Consider the following 22,882-nt stretch of genomic DNA (forward strand, 5'->3'; position numbering starts at 1 on the left):
CGAGGTGGAGTGGGCGTGGTTTTGCTACCGTTGCCATGGCGACACTTCCGGTGCGGCCAACCGGAAGTGGCGGCGCTGCCGGGAGGCGCCGCCGGTACCGGGGGGAAGGGGAGGGGGGGGAGGGGATCGGGATTTTGGGGGGTGGGGGAGGGAACCGGGGGGGTCCCTCCGGTTTGGGGGAGACCCCCGGGCTTGGGGGGACCCCAAAGAGCCGCGGGGGGCGCGGGCGGCGCCGTTTGAGGCCTGGTCTGGGCTGGGGGAGCGGCCCCGGGACCCCCCCTCAGGAGCGGCTGAGGGGAAATTTTGGCGCCATTTTTGTCGTGAGGGGAGGGGGGGGGCAGGGGGTTTTTAATTTTATTTTTTTAAGCGTTTTTGGGGTTGTTTTTCAGGTTTTTTGGGGTTGTTGTGGCAGTTTTGGGGTTTGGGGTTGTTTTTAATTTTTTTTTAGGGGTTTGGGGGATTTTTTGGGGTTTTTTTAAAGGGTTTTTGGGGTTGTTATGGGAGTTTTTTAGGGGGGTTTTGCGGAGGATTTTGGGGATTTTTTAAAATTTTTTTTAGGGGTTTGGGAGAATTTATTGGTATTTTTTAAAGCGTTTTTGGGGTTTTTAGGTTTTTTTGGGGGGGTGGTATGGGAGTTTTTTGGAAGAATTTTGGGGATTTTTTTTATTTTATTTTTTTTGAGGGGTTTGGGAGAATTTTGGGGTTTTTTAAAGCAGTTTTGGGATTATTTTGGGGTTTTTTTAGGGTTTTTTTGTGGTGTTTTTATGAGGGTTTATTGGGTTTTTTGAGAAATTTTAAAATTTTATTTTTTGAGGGATTTATTGGGAATTTTTTGGTGTTTTTTAGGTTTTTGGGGGGGGTTATTTGGATTTTTCTGAGGAAAATTTGAGGGTTTTTTTTTTATTTTTTAAGGGGTTTTGGGTTTTTTTGAAATTTGTTTTGTAGGGTTTAATTGGGGTTTTGGGGAGGATTTTTTTCATTTATATTTTTTGGTTTTAAAGTTTATTGGGGTGAAGTTTGAGCTTTTTGGGGGATTTTTTTTTTTCTTAGATTTTTTTTAATGTTTATTTTTAATTTTTTGGGGGGGAAAATATTTTTAAAATTATTTTTATAGGAACTTTTTGCTTTTTTTTTGGGATCTCCCCAAAATTTCCTCTCCTGAGTGGGACCAAAATTCCAAAAATTTTCACTTTTAATTTTTTCCTCTTTTTATTTTATTTTTATTTTTATTTTTATTTTCATTTTTATTTTCTTTTTTTTCAGGATTTCTCCGGACCCCTCCCCCACACCAAAGGCTGGAACCCCCTCCAGGAGCTGCAAAAATTCCCCAAATTCCCCCAAAATTCCCCAAAAAATTCGGGGGGGGAGGGGGGAACCCCAGCGACCCCCCTCCCCCTGCAGCAGCACCAGGTGAATTCCTCCAAAATTGGGCAAAAAATGACAATTTTGGGGCAAAAAATGAGAATTTTGGGACAAAAAATGAGAATTTTGGGGCAAAAAATGAGAATTTTGGGGCAGAAAATGACAATTTTGGGTGGGGGGCTGTGGGATCTCACTTTGGTTTTGCCCAAAATTTGGGATTTTCTCGTTAAATTCTGAATTCTTTTGGAGTTTTCTTAATTTTTAGTATTTTTTCCAAGAGTATTTTGGGTTAAAAATCAGAATTTTTGGGGGTTTGGGAGGTGAAAATTGGGGTTTTAAACCCAAAATATTTTTTAGGGAAAGGAAAAAAAAAGGGGGAAATTGTAATTTTGCCCCAAATTTGGGGGATTTTTGGGGGGATTTGCAGGGATTTGATGATTTTGGTTCAGCCCAGAGGGGAAGGAACAAAAAAAACAAAAAAATCCAAATTTTGCTCCCTCAGCACCTCCGGCTGCAGCCGCCACCCAACCCCAAATTTGGGCCAAAATTCGCTGATTTTGGACCAAAAAAAACCCAAATCTGAGCCCAAACTCGGCGATTTTGGACAAACCCTCCCAGATTTGGGCTGAAAAATCCAAATTTTGGGGCCAGCCCTGAATTTCTCAACAAAACTTTTGGATTTTTGAGGGGAAAACTCCAAAGTGGGGCAGAAAAATCCCGAATTTTGGGGTCAAATCTCAGGATTTTGGAGCAGGTAATTCCCTCCCCCTCCTCATCTCCCCTAAATTAATTTTTTTTTCTTTTTATTTCCACTTTTTTCTCACTTTTTTCCACTTTTTCCCCACTTTTTTCCCCTTTTTTCCCTCCTTTTCCAGTTTTTTTTGGGATTTTCCCCGGAATTTTTTTATTTTTTTAATAATTCCTTTTCCCCCCAAAATCCCTTTTGTCCCCCACCCCCTGCAATTCCATTTTTTGGGTTGAAATTTGGTTTTTTCCGGGTTTTTTTTGGCTCTTTAATTCCCTTTTTCCGCCGCCGACGTGGCCGGGGCGGGGTTTAACCCTTCAGCTGCCAGACCCAATTTTCACTTTTTTTTCCATTTTTTTCCCCCTTTTTTTGCAGTTTTTTTTCCCCAATTTTCTAATTTTTTAACTCTTTTTATTTTGTCTCCTTCTCCTGATTTTCCCTCCTTTTTCCTGATTTTATTTTTCCCTTTTTTCCTGATTTTTTTTCCTTTTTTCCTGATTTTTTTTTCTATTTTCTGGGATTTTTTTTGCAGTTTTCTTCCCCATTTTTCCATTTTTTAACTCTTTTTATTTTTTCTCCTTTTCCTCGTTTTTTTTTCCTTTTTTCCTGATTTTTTTCCTTTTTTCCTCATTTTTTTTTCCTTTTTTCCTGATTTTTTTTCCTTTTTCTGGGATTTCTTTTGCAGTTTTTTTCCCCATTTTTCCATTTTTTAACTCTTTTTATTTTTTCTCCTCCTCCTCATTTTTTTTCCACCTCTCCTGGTTTTTATTTTTCCTTTTTCCTCTTTTTTTTCCTTTTTTCCTGTTTTTTTTCCTTTTTTTCCCAGGTTTTTTGTTTTTTCCTGTTTTTTTTTCTATTTTCTGGGATTTTTTTTTGCAGTTTTCTTCCCCATTTTTCCATTTTTTAACTCTTTTTATTTTTTTCTCCTCCTCATTTTTTTTTCCACCTCTCCTGGTTTTTATTTTTACTTTTTCCTCTTTTTTTTTTTTCCTTTTTTCCTGATTTTTTTTTTCCTTTTTTCTGATTTTTTTTTCCTTTTTTCCTGATTTTTTTTCCTTTTTTCCTGATTTATTTTTTCCTTTTTCCTGATTTTATTTTTCCTTTTTTCCTGATCTTTTTTCCCTTTATCTTGGATTTTTTTTTCAGTTTTCCTTCTTTGTTTTTCTTTGTTTTTTTAAATTTATTTTCCTTTAATTCTCCTCTTTCCCCTCCCCTTTTTTATTCTTTTTTTTTCCTTTTCCCCCCATTTTTTTTTCCTTTTTTCTCCCCTTTTTTTTCATTTTTTTCTCCTTTTTTCTTTTTTTTTTATCCCCTTTCCCCCCCATTTTTTCTCCTTTTTCCTTCTTCTATTTTTATTTTTTTTTCCTTTCCCTCCCCCTTTGGAGTGGAAAATCCTGAGTTAAAATTTAACAGGATTGGACTCTGCCCTCAGGATCCCAGGTTTGTTTTTCTCTTGGTTTTTAAAAGGAAATTTCAATTAAAACTCAATTTAAAAATTCATTTTTCATGGAATTTTAAGGAATTTTTAAGGATAATTTTGTCCTCATTGAAAATTCCCATTTTTCTCTTTTTTTTTCTAATTTCATCTCATTTTTTAAACCAAATTTTGGGGCATTTTTGAGGGGATTTCAGAGATTTTAAAATTATTTTTTCCCCATTTCTTTTTCACTGTTTTTAAATTCATTTTTCCTTTATTTTTTGGGGGGGATTTTTGGGTTATTTTTACCCCAAACCCACAAAATTTCACTTCCTTTTTTTTGCTGCTTTGGGGTTTCTGTTTCTGGGGAGGATTTTGGGGGCAAAAAAGGGAATTTTGGGGCCTGGAATTTGAAAATTTTGACTTTTTTTGTGTTAAAAATTTGGGAATTGTGAATTTTTCTCACTCTTAATTTAAAATTTTTGACTTTTTGTGCCTGAAACTTGGAAATTTTGACTTTTTTGCACCTAAAATTTTGAATTTTTGACTTTTTTGCACCTCTAATTTACAATTTTTTTTTTCTGCCTGAAACTTGGAAATTTTGACTCTTTCACACCTGGAACTCGGGATTTTTGACTTTTGAATTTTGACTCCCACCCCAAATTTCCATTTCTGACCCAAATTCCCTCCCCCAAATTTCTCTTTTCTAACCCAACTTCCATTCCCAAATTTCCCCATTTTTAACCCAAATCCCCATCTCTAACCCCAATTTCCATTCCCAAAATCTCAATTTTAACCCAATTTCCCCCTTTCTCACCCCAATTCCCCATTTTAACCCCAAATTCCCATTTTTAACCCCATTTTTACCCCAAATCCCTCATTTTTACTTCCATTTCTTACCCCAAATTTCCCATTTTTAACCCCATTTCTTACCCCAAAATCCCCCTTTTTACCTCAAATTCCCCATTTTTAACCCAAATTCCCATTTCTAACCCCATTTCTCACCCCAAATTTCCCATTTTTAACCCAAATTCCCCCTTTCTCACCCCATTTTTAACTAATTTCCCCCTTTCTTATCCCAATTCCCCATTTCAACCCCAAATTCCCATTTTTAATTCCATTTTTACCCCAAATTTCCCATTTTTAACCCCATTTCTTACCCCAAATTTCCCATTTTTAACCCAAAATCCCCATTTTTACCCCAAATTCCCCATTTCTAACCCCATTTCTCACCCCAAAATCCCCATTTTAACCCAAATTTCCCATTTCTAACTCCATTTTTATCCAAATTCCTCATTTTTAACCCAAATCCTCCATTTCTAACCCCATTTTTATCCAAATTCCCCATTTTAAACCCAAATTTCCCATTTTTAACCCAAATCCCCCATTTCTAACCCCATTTTTACCCCAAAATCCCCATTTTTACCCCAAATTTCCCATTTTTAACCCCATTTCTTACCCCAAATCCCAATTTTTACCCCAAAATCCCCATTTTAACCCAAATTCCCATTTCTAACCCCATTTCTCACCCCAAATTTCCCATTTTTAACCCAATTTCCCCCTTTCTCACCCCATTTTTAACCAATTTCCCCCTTTCTCACCCCAATTCCCCATTTTAACCCCAAATTCCCATTTTAACCCCATTTTTACCCCAAATCCCCCATTTTTAATTCAATTTTTACCCCAAATCCCCCATTTTTAACCCCATTTCTTACCCCAAATTCCCCATTTTTACCCCAAATTCCCCATTTTTCACCCCAATTCCTACCCCAAATCCCCATTTTTAACCCAATTTCCCCCTTTCTCACCCCATTTTTAAACAATTTCCCCCTTTCTCACCCCAATTCCCCATTTCTTACCCCAAATTCCCATTTTTAACCCCATTTTTACCCCAAATCCCCCATTTTTAATTCCATTTTTACCCCAAATTCCCATTTTCAACCCCATTTCTTACCCCAAAATCCCCATTTTTACCCCAAAATTCCAATTTTTAACCAAATTCCCCATTTCTAACCCCATTTCTCACCCCAAATCTCCATTTTTAACCAATTTCCCCCTTTCTCACCCCAATTCCCCATTTCAACCCCAAATTCCCATTTTTAACCCCATTTTTACCCCAAATCTCCCTTTTTTAATTCAATTTTTACCCCAAATTCCCATTTTTAACCCCATTTCTTACCCCAAATCCCAATTTTTACCCCAAAATCCCCATTTTTAACCCAAATTTCCCATTTCTAACCCAAATTCCCACACCAAAATCCCCATTTTTAACCCAAATTTCCCATTTCTAACCCCATTTTTACCCCAAATCCCCATTTTTAACCCAAATTCCCACCCCAAATCCCCATTTTTAACCCAATTTTCCCCTTTCTCACCCCATTTTTAACCAATTTCCCCCTTTCTCACCCCATTTTTAACCATCCACCCCATTTCTCACCCCAATTCCCTCCTCAAATTCCCATTTTTAATCCAAATTCCCCATTTTTAACTCCATTTTTAACCCAAATTCCCCATTTCTAACTTAATTTCCATTACCAAATTCCCCATTTTTAACCCAAATTCCCCATTTCTCACCCCAATTCCCACCTCAAATCCCCATTTTTACCCCAAATTTCCCATTTCTAACCCCATTTTTACCCCAAATTCCCATTTTTACCCCAAAATTCCCATCTTTAACTCCATTTCTTACCCCAAAACTCCCATTTTTACCCCAAATTCCCCATCTTTACCTCCATTTCTTACCCCAACCCCCATTTTTACCCCAAACTCCCACCCCAAATCCCCATTTTTAACCAATTTCCCCCTTTCTCACCCCAATTCCCCATTTTAACCCCAAATTCCCATTTTTAACCCCATTTTAACCCCAAATCCCTCATTTTTAACCCCATTTTTACCCCAAATCCCCCATTTTTAATTCCATTTTTACCCCAAATTCCCATTTTTAACTCCATTTCTTACCCCCAAACCCCCATTTTTACCCCAAAATCCCAATTTTTAACCAAATTTCCCGTTTTTTCCCCGTTTCCCCCCAGCCCCATGTGAAGGATGCTGAAGCAAACCCGCCTGGCTCTGGGGGGAGCCGCGCTCTTCCTCGCCTGGAACGGGCTCCTCCTCCTCTTCCTCTGGGGCCGCCCCGGCGCCAAACCCGCGCCGGAGTCGCCGGTGCTGCCGGCGCAGCTGCTGCGGCTGGCGCAGGACGCCGAGGCCGAGCTGCGGCTGCAGCGCGAGCTCCTCCTGCAGCTGCAGCGCTCGGGCCAAGCCCGGCGCCGCCGGACGCCGCGGCCGCCGCGGCACGAGGCCGCCGAGGAGCCGCCGGTGATCCCGGTGCTGGTGCTGGCCTGCGACCGCAGCTCGGTGCGGCGCTGCCTGGATAAAATCCTGCGCTACCGCCCCAGCGCGCGGCGCTTCCCGGTGATCGTCTCGCAGGACTGCGGCCACGCCGAGACGGCCGCGGTGATCGCGTCCTACGGCGCCGCCGTGGCGCACATCCGCCAGCCGGACCTGAGCGACGTGGCGGTGCCGCCGGAGCACCGCAAGTTCCAGGGCTATTACAAAATCTCGCGGCATTACCGCTGGGCGCTGGGCCAGGTGTTCCGCACCTTCCGCTACCCGCGCCGCCATCGTGGTGGAGGACGACTTGGAGGTGGCGCCGGATTTCTTCGAGTATTTCCAGGCGGTTCTGCCGCTGCTGCAGAGGGATCCCAGCCTGTGGTGCGCCTCGGCGTGGAACGACAACGGCAAGGAGGGGCTGGTGGATCCCGGCCGCGCCGAGCTCCTGTACCGCACCGATTTCTTCCCCGGTTTGGGCTGGTTGTTGCTGGCCGAGCTGTGGGATGAGCTGGAACCCAAATGGCCGCCGGCGTTCTGGGACGATTGGATGAGGCAGCCGGAGCAGCGGCGCGGCCGCTCCTGCGTGCGGCCCGAGGTGTCCAGGACCATGACCTTCGGCCGCAAGGGCGTGAGCCACGGCCAGTTCTTCGACCAGTACCTGAAGTTCATCAAACTCAACGACCGCTTCGTGCCTTTCACCCAACTGGACCTTTCTTACCTCAACAAGGACGAGTACGAACGTTTCTTCCTGCAGCAGGTTTATTCCGCGCCCGAGGTGAGGCTGGAGGAGCTGCAGAAGGACGCGGCGGCCGACGCGGGGCCGGTGCGGCTCCAGTACCGCGGCCGCGATTCCTTCAAGGCCTTGGCCAAAGCTTTGGGCTTGATGGACGACCTCAAATCCGGCGTCCCCCGCGCCGGCTACCGCGGCATCGTCAGCGTCGTGTGCCGGGGCCGCCGCGTCTTCCTGGCGCCTCCCTCGGACTGGACGGGTTACGACCCTTCCTGGAGCTGAGATTTGGATTTTTTGGGGGTTTTTTTGGGGTGATTTCTTCGGTTTTTTTGTTGGGTTTGGGGTGAATTCGGAGCGGGGGTTTTGCAGAATAAAAGGTGAGAAAATGGGGGATCCTCCCCCGGATTCCATCACTGCCACTTCTGTCGGAGTTTCATCCTTGAGTCTGTTAAAAATCCCTTTTGAGCCGAAATTTGGCTTTTTTTCTGGAGGGGGTTGGGATTTCAAGTTTTAAAAATCCCTTTTGAGCCTAAATTTGGGGATTTTTTTGGAGGGGGGCAGGATTTCGAATATTTTAAAAATCCCTTTTGAGCTTAAATTTGGGTTTTTTTTTTTTTTTGAGGGGAGCGGGATTTTTAATCTTTTAAAAATCCCTTTTGAGCTTAAATTTGGCTTTTTTTTGGTGGGCGGATTTGGCGCTGGCGGGGTCGTAGCGGCTCAAACGGGGCAGGGATTTTTCCAGAATAAAAGCTGAAAAAACGGGGGAATTCTCCCCACAGTTCCACATTTGTCTCACTGCCACGTCCGTCTGAGTTTCACCCCAAAATCCAGGAGTTCCAAAAGTCCCTTTGGGGATTAAATTTGGCTTTTTTTGGAGGCAGGAATACGGTGAAGGCAAAGGAATCAACAGCAGGATTGGAGTGGGGACATCCCCAAGTGCCCAAACCTGATGAAATTGGTTCCAATCCAGGTGGAAATGCCCAGAACCTGCTCAGGGGGAGGAATTTCCCAAAGAATCACCGAAATTCTGGGAATTCCCTCACAGAATCCCCTCACAGAATCCCCTCACAGAATCCCCTCATGGAATCCCCTCACAGAATCCCCTCACAGAATCCCCTCACAGAATCCCCCTCACAGAATTCCCCTCACAGAATCCCCTCACGGAATCCCCTCAGGAGCAGGCCGGGAACTTCTGCAGGAGCTGCCCAGGGGCCTTTCTCAGCCATCCCCCCGTCCTGCTGGGGCTGCAGCGGGGTCCCTGCTCCATGTTGGACTCACCCTCAGCGGTTCCTGCCCACTCTGGAATATTTTGGGACATTTTGTGACATTTTTGGGACATTCAGGGCTTGTTCCTCCCCCTCCCGCCATTTTGTGATCTTCACGCCCCTCACAGCTCCCTTTATACACCCGCGCAATCCCGCCCCTCACTCCCATTGGCTGATTTTCCCGCCCAAACCACAGCACTCGTTCTGATTGGCCGATCTCCCCGTCACTCCTGATTCTCGCACGCTGATTGGCCGGCGGTGCTGAGGGGCCGTTCCCGCCTCAGGCCCAGGGCGCCATGTTGGCCCCCGGGCCTGGCCTGGCCCTGATGGCGGCGCGGAGTTTTTGGAGGTTTTGTCTCCTTTTTTATTTTATTTCTTTTGAGTTAAACGTTTGTGAGGCGCCCCCGGTGTCCCCTCAGCTCCGTCCCTGCTGCCTCTCGCAGGTTCTGTCCTGGGAGGGAGGGGTGGAGGAGGGAGGGATGGGGATGGAAGGATGAAGATGAAGATGGAGAAAAGGAGGATGAGGAAGAGGAGGAAGGGATGGGGATGAAGGTGGTGAAGAGGAGGAGGAGGAGAAGAAGGATGGGGATGAAGAAGAGGGGGATGAGGATGAAAAGGGGAGGAAGAGGAGAAGAGCAGGATGAAGATGAGGAGAGCAGGATGAGGATGAAGATGGAGAACAGGAGGAAGAGGACGGATGAGGATGAAGAACAAGAACGGGAGGAGGAGGAAGAGGAGAGCAGGATGAGGATGAGGATGAGGATGAGGATGAGGATGAGGAGAGCAGGATGAGGATGAGGATGAGGATGAGGATGAGGATGAGGATGAGGAGAGCAGGATGAAGATGGAGAACAGGAGGAAGAGGGGGAGGAGGAGGGGGATGAGGATGAAGAACAAGAACGGGATGAGGAGGAAGAGCAGGATGACAATGAGGATGAAGATGAGGATGAGGAGAGCAGGATGAGGATGAAGATGAAGATGGAGAGGAGGATGGAAAACGGGAGGAGAAGAAGAGCAGAATGAGGAAGAAGATGAGGATGAGGAGAGCAGGATGGGGATGAAGATGGAGAGCAGGAGGAAGAGGAGGAGGAGGGAAGTGAGGATGAAGACCAAGAACGAGATGAGGAAGAGGAGAAGAGCAGGATGAAGATGAGGATGAGGAGAGCAGGATGAGGATGAAGATGAAGATGGAGAGGAGGATGGAAAACAGGAGGAGAAGAAGAGCAGGATGAGGAGGAAGGTGAAGATGAGGAGAGCAGGATGAGGATGAAGATGGAGAACAGGAGGAAGAGGAGGAGGGAAGTGAGGATGAAGAACAAGAACGAGATGAGGAAGAGGAGAAGAGCAGGATGAAGATGAGGATGAGGAGAGCAGGATGAGGATGAAGATGGAGAACAGGAGGAAGAGGATGGATGAGGATGAAGAACAAGAACGGGAGGAGGAGGAAGAGAAGAGCAGGATGAGTTTGAAGATGAGGATGAGGAGAAGGGCAGGATGAGGACAAAGATGAGGATGAGGAGAGCAGGATGAGGATGAAGATGGAGAACAGGAGGAAGAGGAGGAGGGGAGGGATGAAGATGAAGAACAGGATGAGGATGAAGATGAGGATGAGGAGAGCAGAATGAGGATGAAGATGGAGAGCAGGATGAGGGAAGACGAGGAGGAGAGTGGGATGAAGATGAAGATGAAGATGCAGAATGGGATGAAGTAGAAGAGGAGGAAGAGGATGAGGAGAGCAGGATGAGGATGAAGAAGAAGAGGATGAGGAGGGTGGGATGAGGATGAAGAGGGGGAGGAGAGCGGGAACGAAGATGAGGACACAGAATGGGAGGAAGAAGAAGAGGAAGAAGAAGAAGAGGAGGGGGAGGATGAGGATGAGGATGAAGAAGAGGAGGAGGAGAGCGGGATGAGGATGAAGCTGGAGAACAGGAGGAAGAAGAGGAAGAGGAGGGAAAGGAAGAAGAAGCAGAGGAAGAGGAGGAGGAAGAGGAGGAGGGGAAGAAAAGGAGGAGGAAGAAGAGGCAGAGGAATAGGAGGGGGAGGAAGAGGAGGAGGGGGATGAAGAAAAGAGCGGGATGGGGACGAAGATGCAGAACAGGAGGAGGAGGATGAAGCTGGAGAACGGGAGGAAGAAGAAGAAAAGAGCAGGATGAGGATGAGGAGGAGGAGCGGGATGAGGATGAGGATGAGGATGAGGATGAGGAAGAGGAAGAGAGCGGGATGAGGATGAGGATGAAGAAGAGGAGGAGGAGAATGAAGAGGAGGAGGAGAAGAGCGGGATGAGGATGAGGATGAGAATGAAGAGGAGGAAGAGAGCGGGATGAGGATGACGCCAGAGAACGGGAGGAAGAAGAAGAGGAAGAGGAGGCGGAGGAAGAAGAACCGGAGGAAGAGGAGGAGGAAGAGGAGGAGGAAGAGGAGGAGGAAGAGGAGGAGGAAGGGCGGCTGCAGGGGCTGAACTTCCTGGGTCAGCGGCCGCGCCTCCATCCGAGCCCGGCGGAGCCCGGGGGGAACCGGGGGAGGGACCGGGAGGAGCCCCCAGACCCCCGGGAGAGCCCCCAGACCCCCGGAGGAACCGGGGGGAGCCGGGAGGAGCCTCGGGACCCCCGGGAGGAGCCCCCAGACCCCCCGGAGAGCCCCGAGACCCCCGGGAGGAACCGAGGGGAGCCGGGAGGAGCCCCCAGTCCCTCGAGAGGAGCCCCCAGACCCCCGGGAGGAGCCCCGAGACCCCCGGGAGGAGCCCCGAGACCCCCGGGAGGAACCGAGGGGAGCCGGGAGGAGCCCCCAGACCCTCGAGAGGAGCCCCCAGACCCCCGGGAGGAGCCCCGAGACCCACGGGGAGGAACCGGGAGACCCCCGAGAGGAGCCGGGGGGAGCCCCCAGACCCCCCGGAGGAGTCTCGGGACCCCCCAGAAGAGCCCCAGGACCCCCAGAACAGCCCCAGGACCCCCCCAGGACCCCCAGAGGAGCCCCAGGACCCCCAGAGGCACCGGGGGGGACCCAGGGGAGGGGTCCTGGAACCCCCCCGGGCCGACCATGCAGGAGAGCTACGAGTCCCTGATCCTGCTGGGTGAGCCTGGGATTGGCCTGGAATTGTCCCTGGAATCATTCATCCCCAAAAAATCATTAATCCCCTAAAATCATCCCTGGAATTATCCCTGGAATCATTCATCCCTGAAATCATTCATCCCTAAATAATCCCCCCCAAAAAATCATCATCCCCTAAAATCATCCCTGGAATCATCCCTGGAATTATCCCTGGAATCATCCCTGGAATCATCATCCCTAAAAAATCATCATTCCTAAATAACCCACCCCAAAAAATCATCATCCCTGGAATCATCCCTGGAATCACTCCTGGAATCATCTTTCCTGAAATCTTTCATCCCCAAAATCATCATCCCCAAAATTATCCTGAGAATCATCCCTGGAATCATCTCCAGAATTATCCCTGGAGTTATCTGCCCTAAAATAATTCACCCCCAAAATCATCATCCCAAAATTATCCCTAAAATCATCTGCCCTAAAATCATCATCCTCAAAATCATCATCCCTGAAATTATCCCTGAAATCATCCCGAAATCATCCCTGGAATTAATCCTGGAATCATCTTCCCCTAAAATAATTCATCCTGGAATTATCCCTGAAATCACCTTCCCTAAAATAATTCATCCCTAAAATCATCATCCCCAAAATTATCCTCAGAATCATCCCTAAAATAATTCATCTCCAAAAAATCATCATTCCTAAATAATGCCCTCCAAAAAATCATCATCCCTGAAATTATCCCTGGAATTATTCCTGGAATCATCTTCCCTAAAATAATTAATTCTGGAATTATCCTCCCCAAATAACCCACCCAAAAAAATCACCCACCCCGAAATTATCCCTGGAATTATTCCTGGAATCATCCCTGAAATCATCTTCCCTGGAATCATTCATCCCCAAAAAATCATCATCCCTGGAATTATCCTTGAAATTATCCCTGAAAACATCTTTCCTTAAATAATTAATTCCCAAAAAATCATCAGCCCCTAAAATCATCCTTGAAATTATCCCTGGAATTATCCCTGGAATTATTCCTGGAATCATCTTCCCTAAAATAATTAATCCTCAAATTATCCACCCCAAATAAATCACCCACCCCGAAATTATCCCTGGAATTATCCCTGGAATCATCTTCCCTTAAATCATTCATCCTGGAATTATCCCTGAAATCATCCCTGGAATCATCTGCCCTAAAAGAATTAATCCATAAAATAATTTATCCCTGGGATTATCCCTGAAATAATTTTCCCTTAAATCATTCATCCCAAAATTATCTTTCCCAAAATAACCCACCCCAAAAAAATCATCATTTTTTTGTGTTTTTATTCCCAGATCTCTGATATTTTGGTTTATTTTATGTTTTTTTATTTTCTCCAGATTTCCCCGTCCCCAAATCTCTGATAATTTGATTTTTAAAATTTTTTTTGTGTTTTTCCCCGATTTCCCCATGCCCAAATCTGATATTTTTTCCCATTTTTATGGTTTTTTTAAAATTTTCTCAGATTTCTTGATGCCCAAATCTCTGATATTTTTTGTGTTTTCTCCCTATTTTATGGTTTTTTATGGTTTTTTTTTTTTTGTTTTCCCCAGATTTCACCATCCCCAAATCTCTGATATATTTTCTTTTCCCAGATTTCCCCGTGCCCAAATCTCTGATATTTTGGTTTATTTTATGTTTTTAATGTTTTTTTGTGTTTTTATTCCCAGATTTCCCTGTCCCAGAATCTCTGATATTTTGGATTTTTTGTGTTTTTATTCCCATATTTCCCCGTCCCCAAATCTCTGATAATTTGGTTTTTAAAATTTTTTTTGTGTATTTCCCAGATTTCCCCATGCCCAAATCTGATTTTTTTCCCCATTTTTATGTTTTTTTTAAATTTTTCTCAGATTTCTTGGTGCCCAAATCTCTGATATTTTTTGTGTTTTCTCCCTTTTTTATATTTATTTTATTTCCCCCAGATTTTCCCATCCCCAAATCTCTGATAATTTGGTTTTTAAATTTTTTTTTGTGTTTTTCCCAGATTTCCCCGTGCCCAAATCTGATTTTTTTCCCCATTTTTATGTTTTTTTTTAAATTTTCTCAGATTTCTTGGTGCCCAAATCTCTGATATTTTTTGTGTTTTCTCCCTTTTTAATTTTTTTTATTGTTTTTTATTTATTTCTCCAGATTTCCCCCTGCCCAAATCTGATATTTTTTCCCATTTTTATGTTTTTTTTTAAATTTTCTCAGATTTCTTGGTGCCCAAATCTCTGATATTTTTTATGTTTTCTCCCTATTTTATTTTTTTTTAATTTTTTTTTTATTTCCCCCAGATTTCCCCATCCCCAAATCTCTGATAATTTGGTTTTTAAATTTTTTTTGTGTTTTTCCCAGATTTCCCCGTGCCCAAATCTGATTTTTTTTCCCATTTTTATGTTTTTTTTTTAATTTTCTCAGATTTCTTAGTACCCAAATCTCTGATATTTTTTATGTTTTCTCCCTATTTTATTTTTTTTAATTTTTTATTTATTTCCCCAGATTTCCCCGTGCCCAGGCCGGTTCTGGTTTCGCGCCTGGAGCCCGAGGAGGAGCCGGGGGAGCCCGAGGGCACCGAGGGCAAAGAGTGGGAAACGCTCAGGGTGGCTCCAGCAGGTAAAAAAATCCCCAAAATTCAAAATCCTGACCCCAAAATCCTCAAAAATCCCCGAAAATCCAAAATCCCGACCCCAAAATTCCCAAAAATCCAAAATCCTGACCCCAAAATCCCCAAATCCCAACGAGGGCAAAGAGTGGGAAACGCTCAGGGTGGCTCCTGCAGGTAAAAAAATCCCTAAAATTCAAAATACTGAACCCAAAATCCTCAAAAAATCCAAAATCCTGAGCCCAAAATCCTCAAAAATCCTCCAAAATCCCCAAAAATCCCCAAAAATCCCCCAAAAAATCCAAAATCCTGACCCCAAAATCCCCAAAAATCCAAAATCCTGACCCCAAAAATCCAAAATCCCGACCCCAAAATTTTTTCCTTTCACCCAAAATCTTTTCCCCTCACCCTCAAATTTCCCCTCCCACCCCAAAAATTTTCCCTCCCCCTCCCCAAATTTTTCCCCCACCCCAAAAATTTTTCCCCCACCCCAAAATTTTTTCCCCCTCCCCAATTTTCCCCCATCCCCTTTTCCCCAAAATTTTCCAATCCCAAAATTTTTCCTTTTACTCAAAATATTTTCCCCCACCCCCAAATTTTCTCCTCCTCAAATTCCTCCCACCCCAAAATTTTTTCCCCTTCTCCAAAAATTTCTCCCCCACCCCAAATTTTTCCCCCACCCCAAAAATTTTTCGCCTCCCTAAATTTTCCCCTCCCCAAATTTTTCCCCCACCCCCAAAATTTTTTCCCCACCCAAATTTCCCCCATCCCCTTCCCCCAAAATTTTCCCAATCCCAAAAATTTTTCCCCCACCTCAAATTTTTCCTTTCACCCCAAATTCCCCCCACCCCAAAAATTTTCCCCCACCCCAAATTTTTTCCCCCTCCCCAAATTTCCCCATCCCCTTTCCCCCAAAATTTTCCCAATCCCAAAATTTTTTCCTTCACCCCAAAAATTTTTCCCCCTCCCCAAATTTTTCCCCCACCCCAAAATCTTTTCCCCCTCCCCAAATTTCCCCCATCCCCTTTGCCCCAAAATTTTCCCAATCCCAAAATTTTTCCCCCCACCCCAAAAATTTTTCCCCCACCCCCAAAATTTTCCCCCACCCCAAATTTTTACCCCAATCCAAATTTCCCCCACCCCAAAAATTTTCCTCCCACCTCAAATTTTCCCCTCCCTAAATTTTTCCCCCTCCCCAAAATTTCCCTCCCACCCCAAATTTCCCCCACCCCAAAATTTTCCTTTCACTCAAAATTTTCCCCCACCCCAAATTTTTTCCCCCTCCCCAAATTTTCTCTCCCATCCCAAAATTTTTTCCCCACCCAAATTTCCCCCATCCCCCTTCCCCCAAAATTTTCCCAATCCCAAAACTTTTTCCTTCACCCCAAAAATTTTTCCCCCACCCCCAAATTTCCTCCTCCCCAAATTCCTCCCACCCCAAAAATTTTTTCCCCTTCCCAAATTTTCCCCCTCCCCAAATTTCCCCCATCCCCCTTTCCCCAAAATTTTCCCAATCCCAAAATTTTTTCTCCCACCTCAAATTTCCCCCACCCCAAAAATTTTCCCCCAACCCAAATTTTTCCCCAACCCCAAAATTTTTCCCCCTCCCCAAAATTTTCCCCCACCCCAAAATTTTCCCCCTCCCCAAATTTCCCCCATCCCCTTTCCCCCAAAATTTTCCAATCCCAAAATTTTTCCCCCACCCCAATTTTTCCCCCACCCCAAAAATTTTCCCCCAACCCAAAATTTTTTCCCCCTCCCCAAATTTCCCCCATCCCCTTTCCCCCTAAATTTTCCCAACCCCAAAAATTTTTTCCCCTCCCCAAATTTTTTCCCTCCCCAAATTTTTCCCGATTCCCCGCAGACGCTCCCAGCGATGATGATGATGATGATGATGATGATGATGATGATGATGAGCACGAGGCCGAAGAGGATCCCGCCCCTCCCCCCCCGCCCGCCCCTCCCCCCGCTCCCCTCCCCCCCCCTCCCCGCGGGGCTCGCGGGGGTCGCAGGGGGCGAGGGTCGCGCTCCTGTGGCCACCAAACCCCGCCCGTGGCCACCGAGCGGCGCCGAGGGGCGGGCAAGCGCTCCCGGGGGATTGGCGAGCGCTCCCGAGGGTGTGGCGAGCGCTCCCGAGGGTGTGGCGAGCGCTCCCGGGGGTGTGGCGAGCGCTCCCGGGGGTGTGGCGAGCGCTCCAGAGGGTGTGGCGAGCGCTCCCGGGGGATTGGCGAGCGCTCCCGAGGCTGTGGCGAGCGCTCCAGAGGGTGTGGCGAGCGCTCCCGAGGCTGTGGCGAGCGCTCCCGGGGGATTGGCGAGCGCTCCCGAGGCTGTGGCGAGCGCTCCCGAGGCTGTGGCGAGCGCTCCCGGGGGTGTGGCGAGCGCTCCCGAGGGTGTGGCGAGCGCTCCCGAGGGTGTGGCGAGCGCTCCCGGGGGTGTGGCGAGCGCTCCCGAGGCTGTGGCGAGCGCTCCCGAGGGTGTGGCGAGCGCTCCCGAGGGTGTGGCGAGTGCGGGACAGGCTTGGGCTGGCGGTCAGAAGTGGCCACGCTCGTTGGCGAGCGTTTCCTGGATTGTGGCGAGTGCGGTTTGCATTGGACTTCTGAAGTGGCCACACCCGCGGGCGAGCGCTCCTTGAGCTGTGGCGAGTGCGGGCGCACCTTGGCTTGGGGCTCTGAGGTTGCCACACCCCTGGGCGACCATTCCCTGGATTGTGGCGAGTGCGGGCGGGGCTCGGGCTGGAGTTCTGAAGTGGCCACGCCCCTGGGCGAGCGTTCCTTGGGGTGTGGCGAGTGCGGGAGAGGCTGGACTTGGAGCTCCGAGGTTGCCACACCCCTTGGCGACCATTCCCTGGATTGTGGCGAGTGCGGGCGGGGCTGGGCTCGGAGCTCCGAGGTGGCCACGCCCGGTGGCGAGCGGCCGTTCCGCTGTGGCGAGTGCGGGCGGGGCTTCAGCTACAGCTCGGCCTTCCTGAAACACCGGAGAGCGCACCTGGGCGAGCGGGGGGGGGCAAAGGGCGAGCGGGGGGGGGTCAAAGGGCGAGCGGGGGGGGTCAAAGGGCGAGCGGGGGGGGGCAAAGGGCGAGCAGAGAAGGAGGAGGGGGCGGGGCCAAGCCGCGCTCGCCGGCGAAGCCACGCCCAGGTCAGGACACGCCCATCAGGTGATGCCGCGCCCCGGTCAGGCCACGCCCACAAGATCAAACCACGCCCATCGTGGCAGGTCACGCCCCTGTCGGGCCACGCCCACCAGGTCAGGCCACGCCCACCAGACCAGGCCACGCCCCCAGCTGCGCGGAGCGCGGGAAAGTTTCGGGGGCGGCGCTGATGGAGCATCTGGGATAGAACCGGGCCAGAACCGAACCGAACCGGGCCAGGACTGAACCGAACCGGGCCAGAACCGAACCGAACCGGGCCAGGACTGAGCCGGGACAGGACAGAACCGGGCCAGAACTGAACTGAGCCGAGCTAGAACCGGGCCGGACCGGGCTAGAACTGAACTGAACCGGGCCAGAACCAAACCGAACCGGGCCAGGACTGAGCCGGGACAGGGGCGGAACCGGGCTAGAACCGGGCCGGACCGGGCTAGAACTGAACTGAACCGGGCCAGAACCAGGACAGCGCGGCGCTGATCCGGCACCAGCGGCTGCACCTGGGATAGAACCGGGACAGAACCGAACCAGGACTGGGATCCGAACTGGGACCAGAACCGGGACTGGGATCCGAACCGGGACCCTTCCAGAACCAGAACCGGGACCCAACTGACACTGGGAGCCCCCCAGAACCGAGAGCAGAACCCTTCCAGAACCGGGAATGGAACTGGAACTGGGACCAGGACCCTTCCAGAACCGGGACTGGAACCAAAACTGGGACCAGAACCGGGACCAGAACCCTTCCAGGACCCTTCCAGAACTGGGACCCGTCCGGAACCGGGAGCCTCCGGAGCCAGAACCGGGACCAGGACCCTTCCAGAACCGGGACTGGAACCAGAACCAGCACTGGAACTGGGACCAGGACCCTTCCAGAACTGGGACTGGAACCGGGACCCCTCCAGAACCAGGAGCCCTCTGGAACTGGAACCAGAACCGGGATCAGAACCCTCCCAGGACCCTTCCAGAACCGGGACTGGAACCAGAACCGGGACCAGAACCCTTCCTGGACTGGGACTGGAACTGGAACCGGGACCAGAACCGGGACCAAAACCCTTCCAGAACCAGAACTGGAACCAGAACCGGGACCAGAACCCTTCCAGGACCCTTCCAGAACCGGGACTGGAACCAGAACCGGGACTGGAACCGGAACCGGGACCAGAACCCTTCCAGGACCCTCCCAGAACTGGAACCAGGAGCCCTCCAGAGCCAGAACCGGGACCAGAACCGGGACCAGAACCCTTCCAGGACTGAGACTGGAACCAGAACCCTTCCAGGACCCTTCCAGAACCGGGACTGGAACTGGAACCGGGACCAGAACCCTTCCAGGACCGGGACTGGAACCCTTCCAGAACTGGGACTGGAACCAGAACCGGGACCAGAACCGGGACCAGAACCCTCCAAAACCGAGACTGGAACCCTTCCAGGACCCTTCCAGAACCGGGACTGGAACCAGAACCGGGACCAGAACCCTTCCAGGACCCTCCCAGAACCAGAACCGGGACCGGAACCGTTCGGGCCCCGGGGGGACGTGAAGGGAAAAGACTCGAGGGGACTTTGGGGGGGGGGAGGGGAGCGAATTTTTGGGATTTTGGACCCCCCGGGACCCCTCCTCTCCCCCCCCGCGGTTCGGGATCTTTTTAATGGGGGAGGGGCAGAAAATTGGGGGGGGGGGGGGAATGTTGGGTGGGGGAGGGGCGGGCGACCCCAAAATGTCCCCGGGGGGGGCTGGGAGAGCCCCTCCCCCCCCCCGCGCTCAGTAAAGGATCCGCCCCGAGCTCTGCGCCCCCTCCCCAAAATTAATTTGGGATTTGAGGGGGTGGGGGGGGGGTCAGGATTTAAATCAGGGGTGGGGGAGGGGTCAGGATTTAAATCAGGGGTGGGGGAGGGGTCAGGATTTAAATCAGGGGTGGGGGGGACACCAAAAAAATTTTTTTTTTGGGGGGGGGTGCAAAGCGATGGGGAGGGGGGGTGGGGGTTGGGGGTTGGGGTCTCATCTCCCACCCCTCAATTTTTAAATTTTTTTGGGGGGGTTTTGGGGTTTTTTGGGGTTTTTTTTTGTTTGTTTTTTGGGGGGATTTTTGGGGTTTTTTTTTGTTTTTTGGGGTTTTTTTGTTTGTTTTTTCGGGGGATTTTTGGGGTTTTTGGGCGGTTTTTTTTGGTTTTTTGGGGTTTTTTTTTTGGGGGGGGGGGTTTTTGTTTGTTTTTTGGGGTTTTTGGGGGTTTTTTGGGGTTTTTTTGTTTGTTTTTTGGGGGGATTTTTGTTTTTGTTTTTGGTTTTTTTTTGTTTTGTTTTGTTTTTTGGGTTTTTTTGGTTTTTTCGCCATCCCCCGAGCAGCCCCCGCGGGTTGAACTTCCTGGGTCAGCCCCTCCCCCTCCCCCTCCCCTCCCCCTCCCCCTCCTCCTCCATTGTCCAGCGGCGGCCGCGCCCGGAGCCACCGGGGGCTTTTTGGGGAGGGGGCTCAGCCCCAAAAAAACCCAAAAAAAACCCGAGAGGAGGGGGGGGAGGGGAGCGGGGGGAGGGGAGGGGAGGGGGCGATGTCACCCAAACGCTGCCGGGGTGGGGGAGGGGGAGGGGGGGGCGCGGCGACCCCCGCGGGCGGTGGGGGAGGGGCGGAGGGGGGCGGCGGGGGGAGGGGCAGGAGGAGGAAGGGGACGGTGGCGCTGAGGGGGGGAGGGGCGGCCGAGCGCCCCAACATCTGCGTGGAGTGCGGGAGGGGCTTCGCCAGAGCCGGGGCGCTCGCCCAGCACCGCGCGGGACACGGGCGAGCGGCCCCGCGCCGAGGTGGCCACGGACAGGGGCGGGGAGGTGGCCACGGGGACAGCCAGGACAGCGGGGGCCACGGAGGTGACAGCAGCGGTGGCCACAGTGACGAGGACAACAGCGGCCAGAGAGGCGAGTACGGAGGTGGCCACAGGGGCGAGGACAGCAGTGGCCACAGAGGTGACAACAGCGATGGCCACGGGCAGCAGCAGCGCAGAGGTGGCCAAAGAAGCGAGCACAGCGGTGGCCAAAGTGGCGAGCACAGCGGTGGCCAGCCCGACCGCCCTGGTGGCCAGCAGGATGCCTTTGGTGGCCACCAAGATGTTGCCGGTGGCCAGCAGCAGCAGCACGCCTTCGGTGGCCGGCAGGACGGCTCCAATGGCCAACAGGATGGTTCTGGTGGCCAGCAGCGGCAGCTCGTTGTCGGTGGCCAGCAGGATGGTTCTGGTGGCCAACAGGATGGTTCCAGTGGCCAGCAACAGGACCACACCTTCAGTGGCCACCAAGATGTCGCTGGTGGCCAGCAGAATGGCTCCAGTGGCCAGCAGGATGTCACCGGTGGCCAGCAGGATGGTTCTGGTGGCCAGCAGGATGTCACCAGTGGCCAGCAGCAGGATGGTTCCAGTGGCCAGCAGCCCGTTGTCGGTGGCCAGCAGGATGTCACCGGTGGCCCGCTCGCCCCCTCGCTCGCCCCCTCGCTCGCCCGGCCGTGCCCCGGCCTCACCCCCCACCCCCAGCTCCCCCTCCGAGCCCCCGACCCCGCTCCGGTGGCCAAAGGCCGGACCAGCTCCCGGCGCCCGCCCCGGTGCTCGGACTGCGGCCAAAGCTTCGCTCGCCCTCCCGCAGAACCGCCGGCCCCGATCGCCAAACCCCGGCGGCACCGAGCCAGCACCGGCACCGCGGTGGCCACGGTGCCCAACACGTGCGGCGAGTGCTGGCAGAGCTTCGGGCAGAGCTCGGACCTGGCCAAGCACCTGCGCATCCACACGGGCGAGAAGCCGTACGCGTGCGGCCACTGCGGCAAGCGCTTCAACGTCAGCTCCAACCTGAGCCGCCACCGGCGCATCCACACGGGCGAGCGGCCCTACGGCTGCGGCCACTGCGGCAAGCGCTTCACCGACAAGTCCACGCTGAGCCAGCACCGGCGCACGCACAGCGGGGAGCGCCCCTTCGCCTGCGCGCTCTGCGGGAAGCGCTTCGGCCGCTCCTCGCACCACCGGCGGCACCAGCGCACGCACGGCGGGGACAGCGCGGGGCACCGAGGGGCTGGCGGGGGGAGGCGGCGGGGGGACGGCGGGAGAGCGGCTGGGGTCACCGGGGGTCATCTTGGGGTCACCTCGAGTCACCCCGGGGTCACTGGGGGTCATCTTGGGGTCACCTCGAGTCATCCTGGGGTCACTGGGAGTCACCCTGGGGTCACTGGGGGTCACCTTGGGGTCACTACGAGTCACCCGGGGGTCACTGGGGGTCATCCTGGGGTCACCACGAGTCACCTTGGGGTCACTGGGGGTCACCTTGGGGTCACCACGAGCCCACCCAAGGTCACCTCAAGCCACCCTGGGGTCACTGGGGGTCACCTTGGGGTCACCACGAGTCACCTTGGGGTCACTGGGAGCCCACCCACGGTCACCTCGAACCACCCTGGGGTCACTGGGGGTCACCCTGGGGTCACCTCGAGTCACCCCGGGGTCACTGGGAGCCACCCCGGGGTCGTTGGGAGTCATCCTGGGGTCACCACGAGTCACCTTGGGGTCACCACAAGCCCACCCAAGGTCACCTCAAGCCACCCTGGGGTCACTGGGAGTCACCTTGGGGCCACCACGAGCCCATCCAGGGCCACCACGGGCCTGTCCGGGGCCACCGGGAGCCACCCTGGGGTCACTGGGAGTCACCTTGGGGCCACCACGAGCCCATCCAGGGCCACCACGGGCCTGTCCGGGGCCACCGGGAGCCACCCTGAGGTCACTGGGAGTCACCTTGGGGTCACTGGGCACCGCCCTGGGGCCACCACGAGTCACCAAGGGGTCACCACGAGCCTACCCGGGGTCACTGGGGGTCATCCTGGGGTCGCAGGGAGTCATCCTGGGGTCACCAGGAACCGCCCTGGGGTCACTGGGAGTCACCCAGGGCCACTGGGAGCCACCCTGGGGCCACCATGAGTCACCCCAGGGCCACCACGAGCCCACCCGGGGTCACTGGGAGCCACCCTGGGGTCACTAAGGGTCACCTTGGGTCACTGGGAGCCATCTTGGGTCACTGGGGGTCACCTCAGAGTCACTGGGAGCCACCCTGGGGTCACCATGAGTCACCCCAGGGCCACCACGAGCCCGTCTGGGGTCACTGGGGGTCATCCCGGGGTCACTGGGGGTCATCCCGGGGTCATCCCGAGGTCACCACGGTGGCCACGGGGGGGTTTGGGCTCGTCCGAGCTGAGCGTGGGGGGTGGGGATGGGATGGGGAG

The 22,882-nt window shown here is 51.3% G+C and overlaps 3 protein-coding genes and 2 long non-coding RNA genes across 5 annotated transcripts; all 5 read left to right on the top strand.

Moving 5' to 3' along the window:
• The first annotated feature begins 14 nt into the window (after positions 1-14).
• Positions 15-1,332, top strand: LOC117009856. Its single transcript, XR_004420546.1, has 2 exons — positions 15-94; positions 1,264-1,332. It is a non-coding gene; the product is annotated as an uncharacterized LOC117009856 (long non-coding RNA).
• A 494-nt stretch (positions 1,333-1,826) lies between these two features.
• Positions 1,827-8,007, top strand: MGAT1 (alpha-1,3-mannosyl-glycoprotein 2-beta-N-acetylglucosaminyltransferase). The gene is given in 3 exon segments (XM_033084184.2): positions 1,827-2,116; positions 6,557-7,136; positions 7,138-8,007. Coding segments are annotated over 2 exon segments (1,296 nt in total). The 5' UTR covers positions 1,827-2,116; positions 6,557-6,569; the 3' UTR covers positions 7,867-8,007.
• Positions 8,008-11,806: 3,799 nt separating this feature from the next.
• LOC117009854 lies at positions 11,807-16,421 on the top strand. The gene is made up of 3 exons (XR_004420543.1): positions 11,807-11,919; positions 14,416-14,529; positions 16,383-16,421. It is a non-coding gene; the product is annotated as an uncharacterized LOC117009854 (long non-coding RNA).
• A 1,836-nt stretch (positions 16,422-18,257) lies between these two features.
• Positions 18,258-19,192, top strand: LOC117009839 (bifunctional endo-1,4-beta-xylanase XylA-like). The gene is made up of 3 exons (XM_033084215.2): positions 18,258-18,420; positions 18,640-18,879; positions 19,049-19,192. The coding sequence occupies exons 1-3, from the start codon at positions 18,322-18,324 to the stop codon at positions 19,190-19,192; spliced, it is 483 nt and encodes a 160-aa protein (XP_032940106.1). The 5' UTR covers positions 18,258-18,321.
• Positions 19,193-20,297: 1,105 nt separating this feature from the next.
• LOC117009778 (zinc finger protein 696-like) lies at positions 20,298-21,674 on the top strand (the record flags this gene model as incomplete). Its single annotated transcript, XM_033084108.1, has 2 exons — positions 20,298-20,985; positions 21,106-21,674. Coding segments are annotated over 2 exons (1,257 nt in total), but the record flags the coding sequence as incomplete, so codon positions are not given.
• Positions 21,675-22,882: the final 1,208 nt, after the last annotated feature.

This window comes from Catharus ustulatus, chromosome 36 (assembly GCF_009819885.2).
Source record: "Catharus ustulatus isolate bCatUst1 chromosome 36, bCatUst1.pri.v2, whole genome shotgun sequence".
Taxonomy (NCBI): domain Eukaryota; kingdom Metazoa; phylum Chordata; class Aves; order Passeriformes; family Turdidae; genus Catharus; species Catharus ustulatus.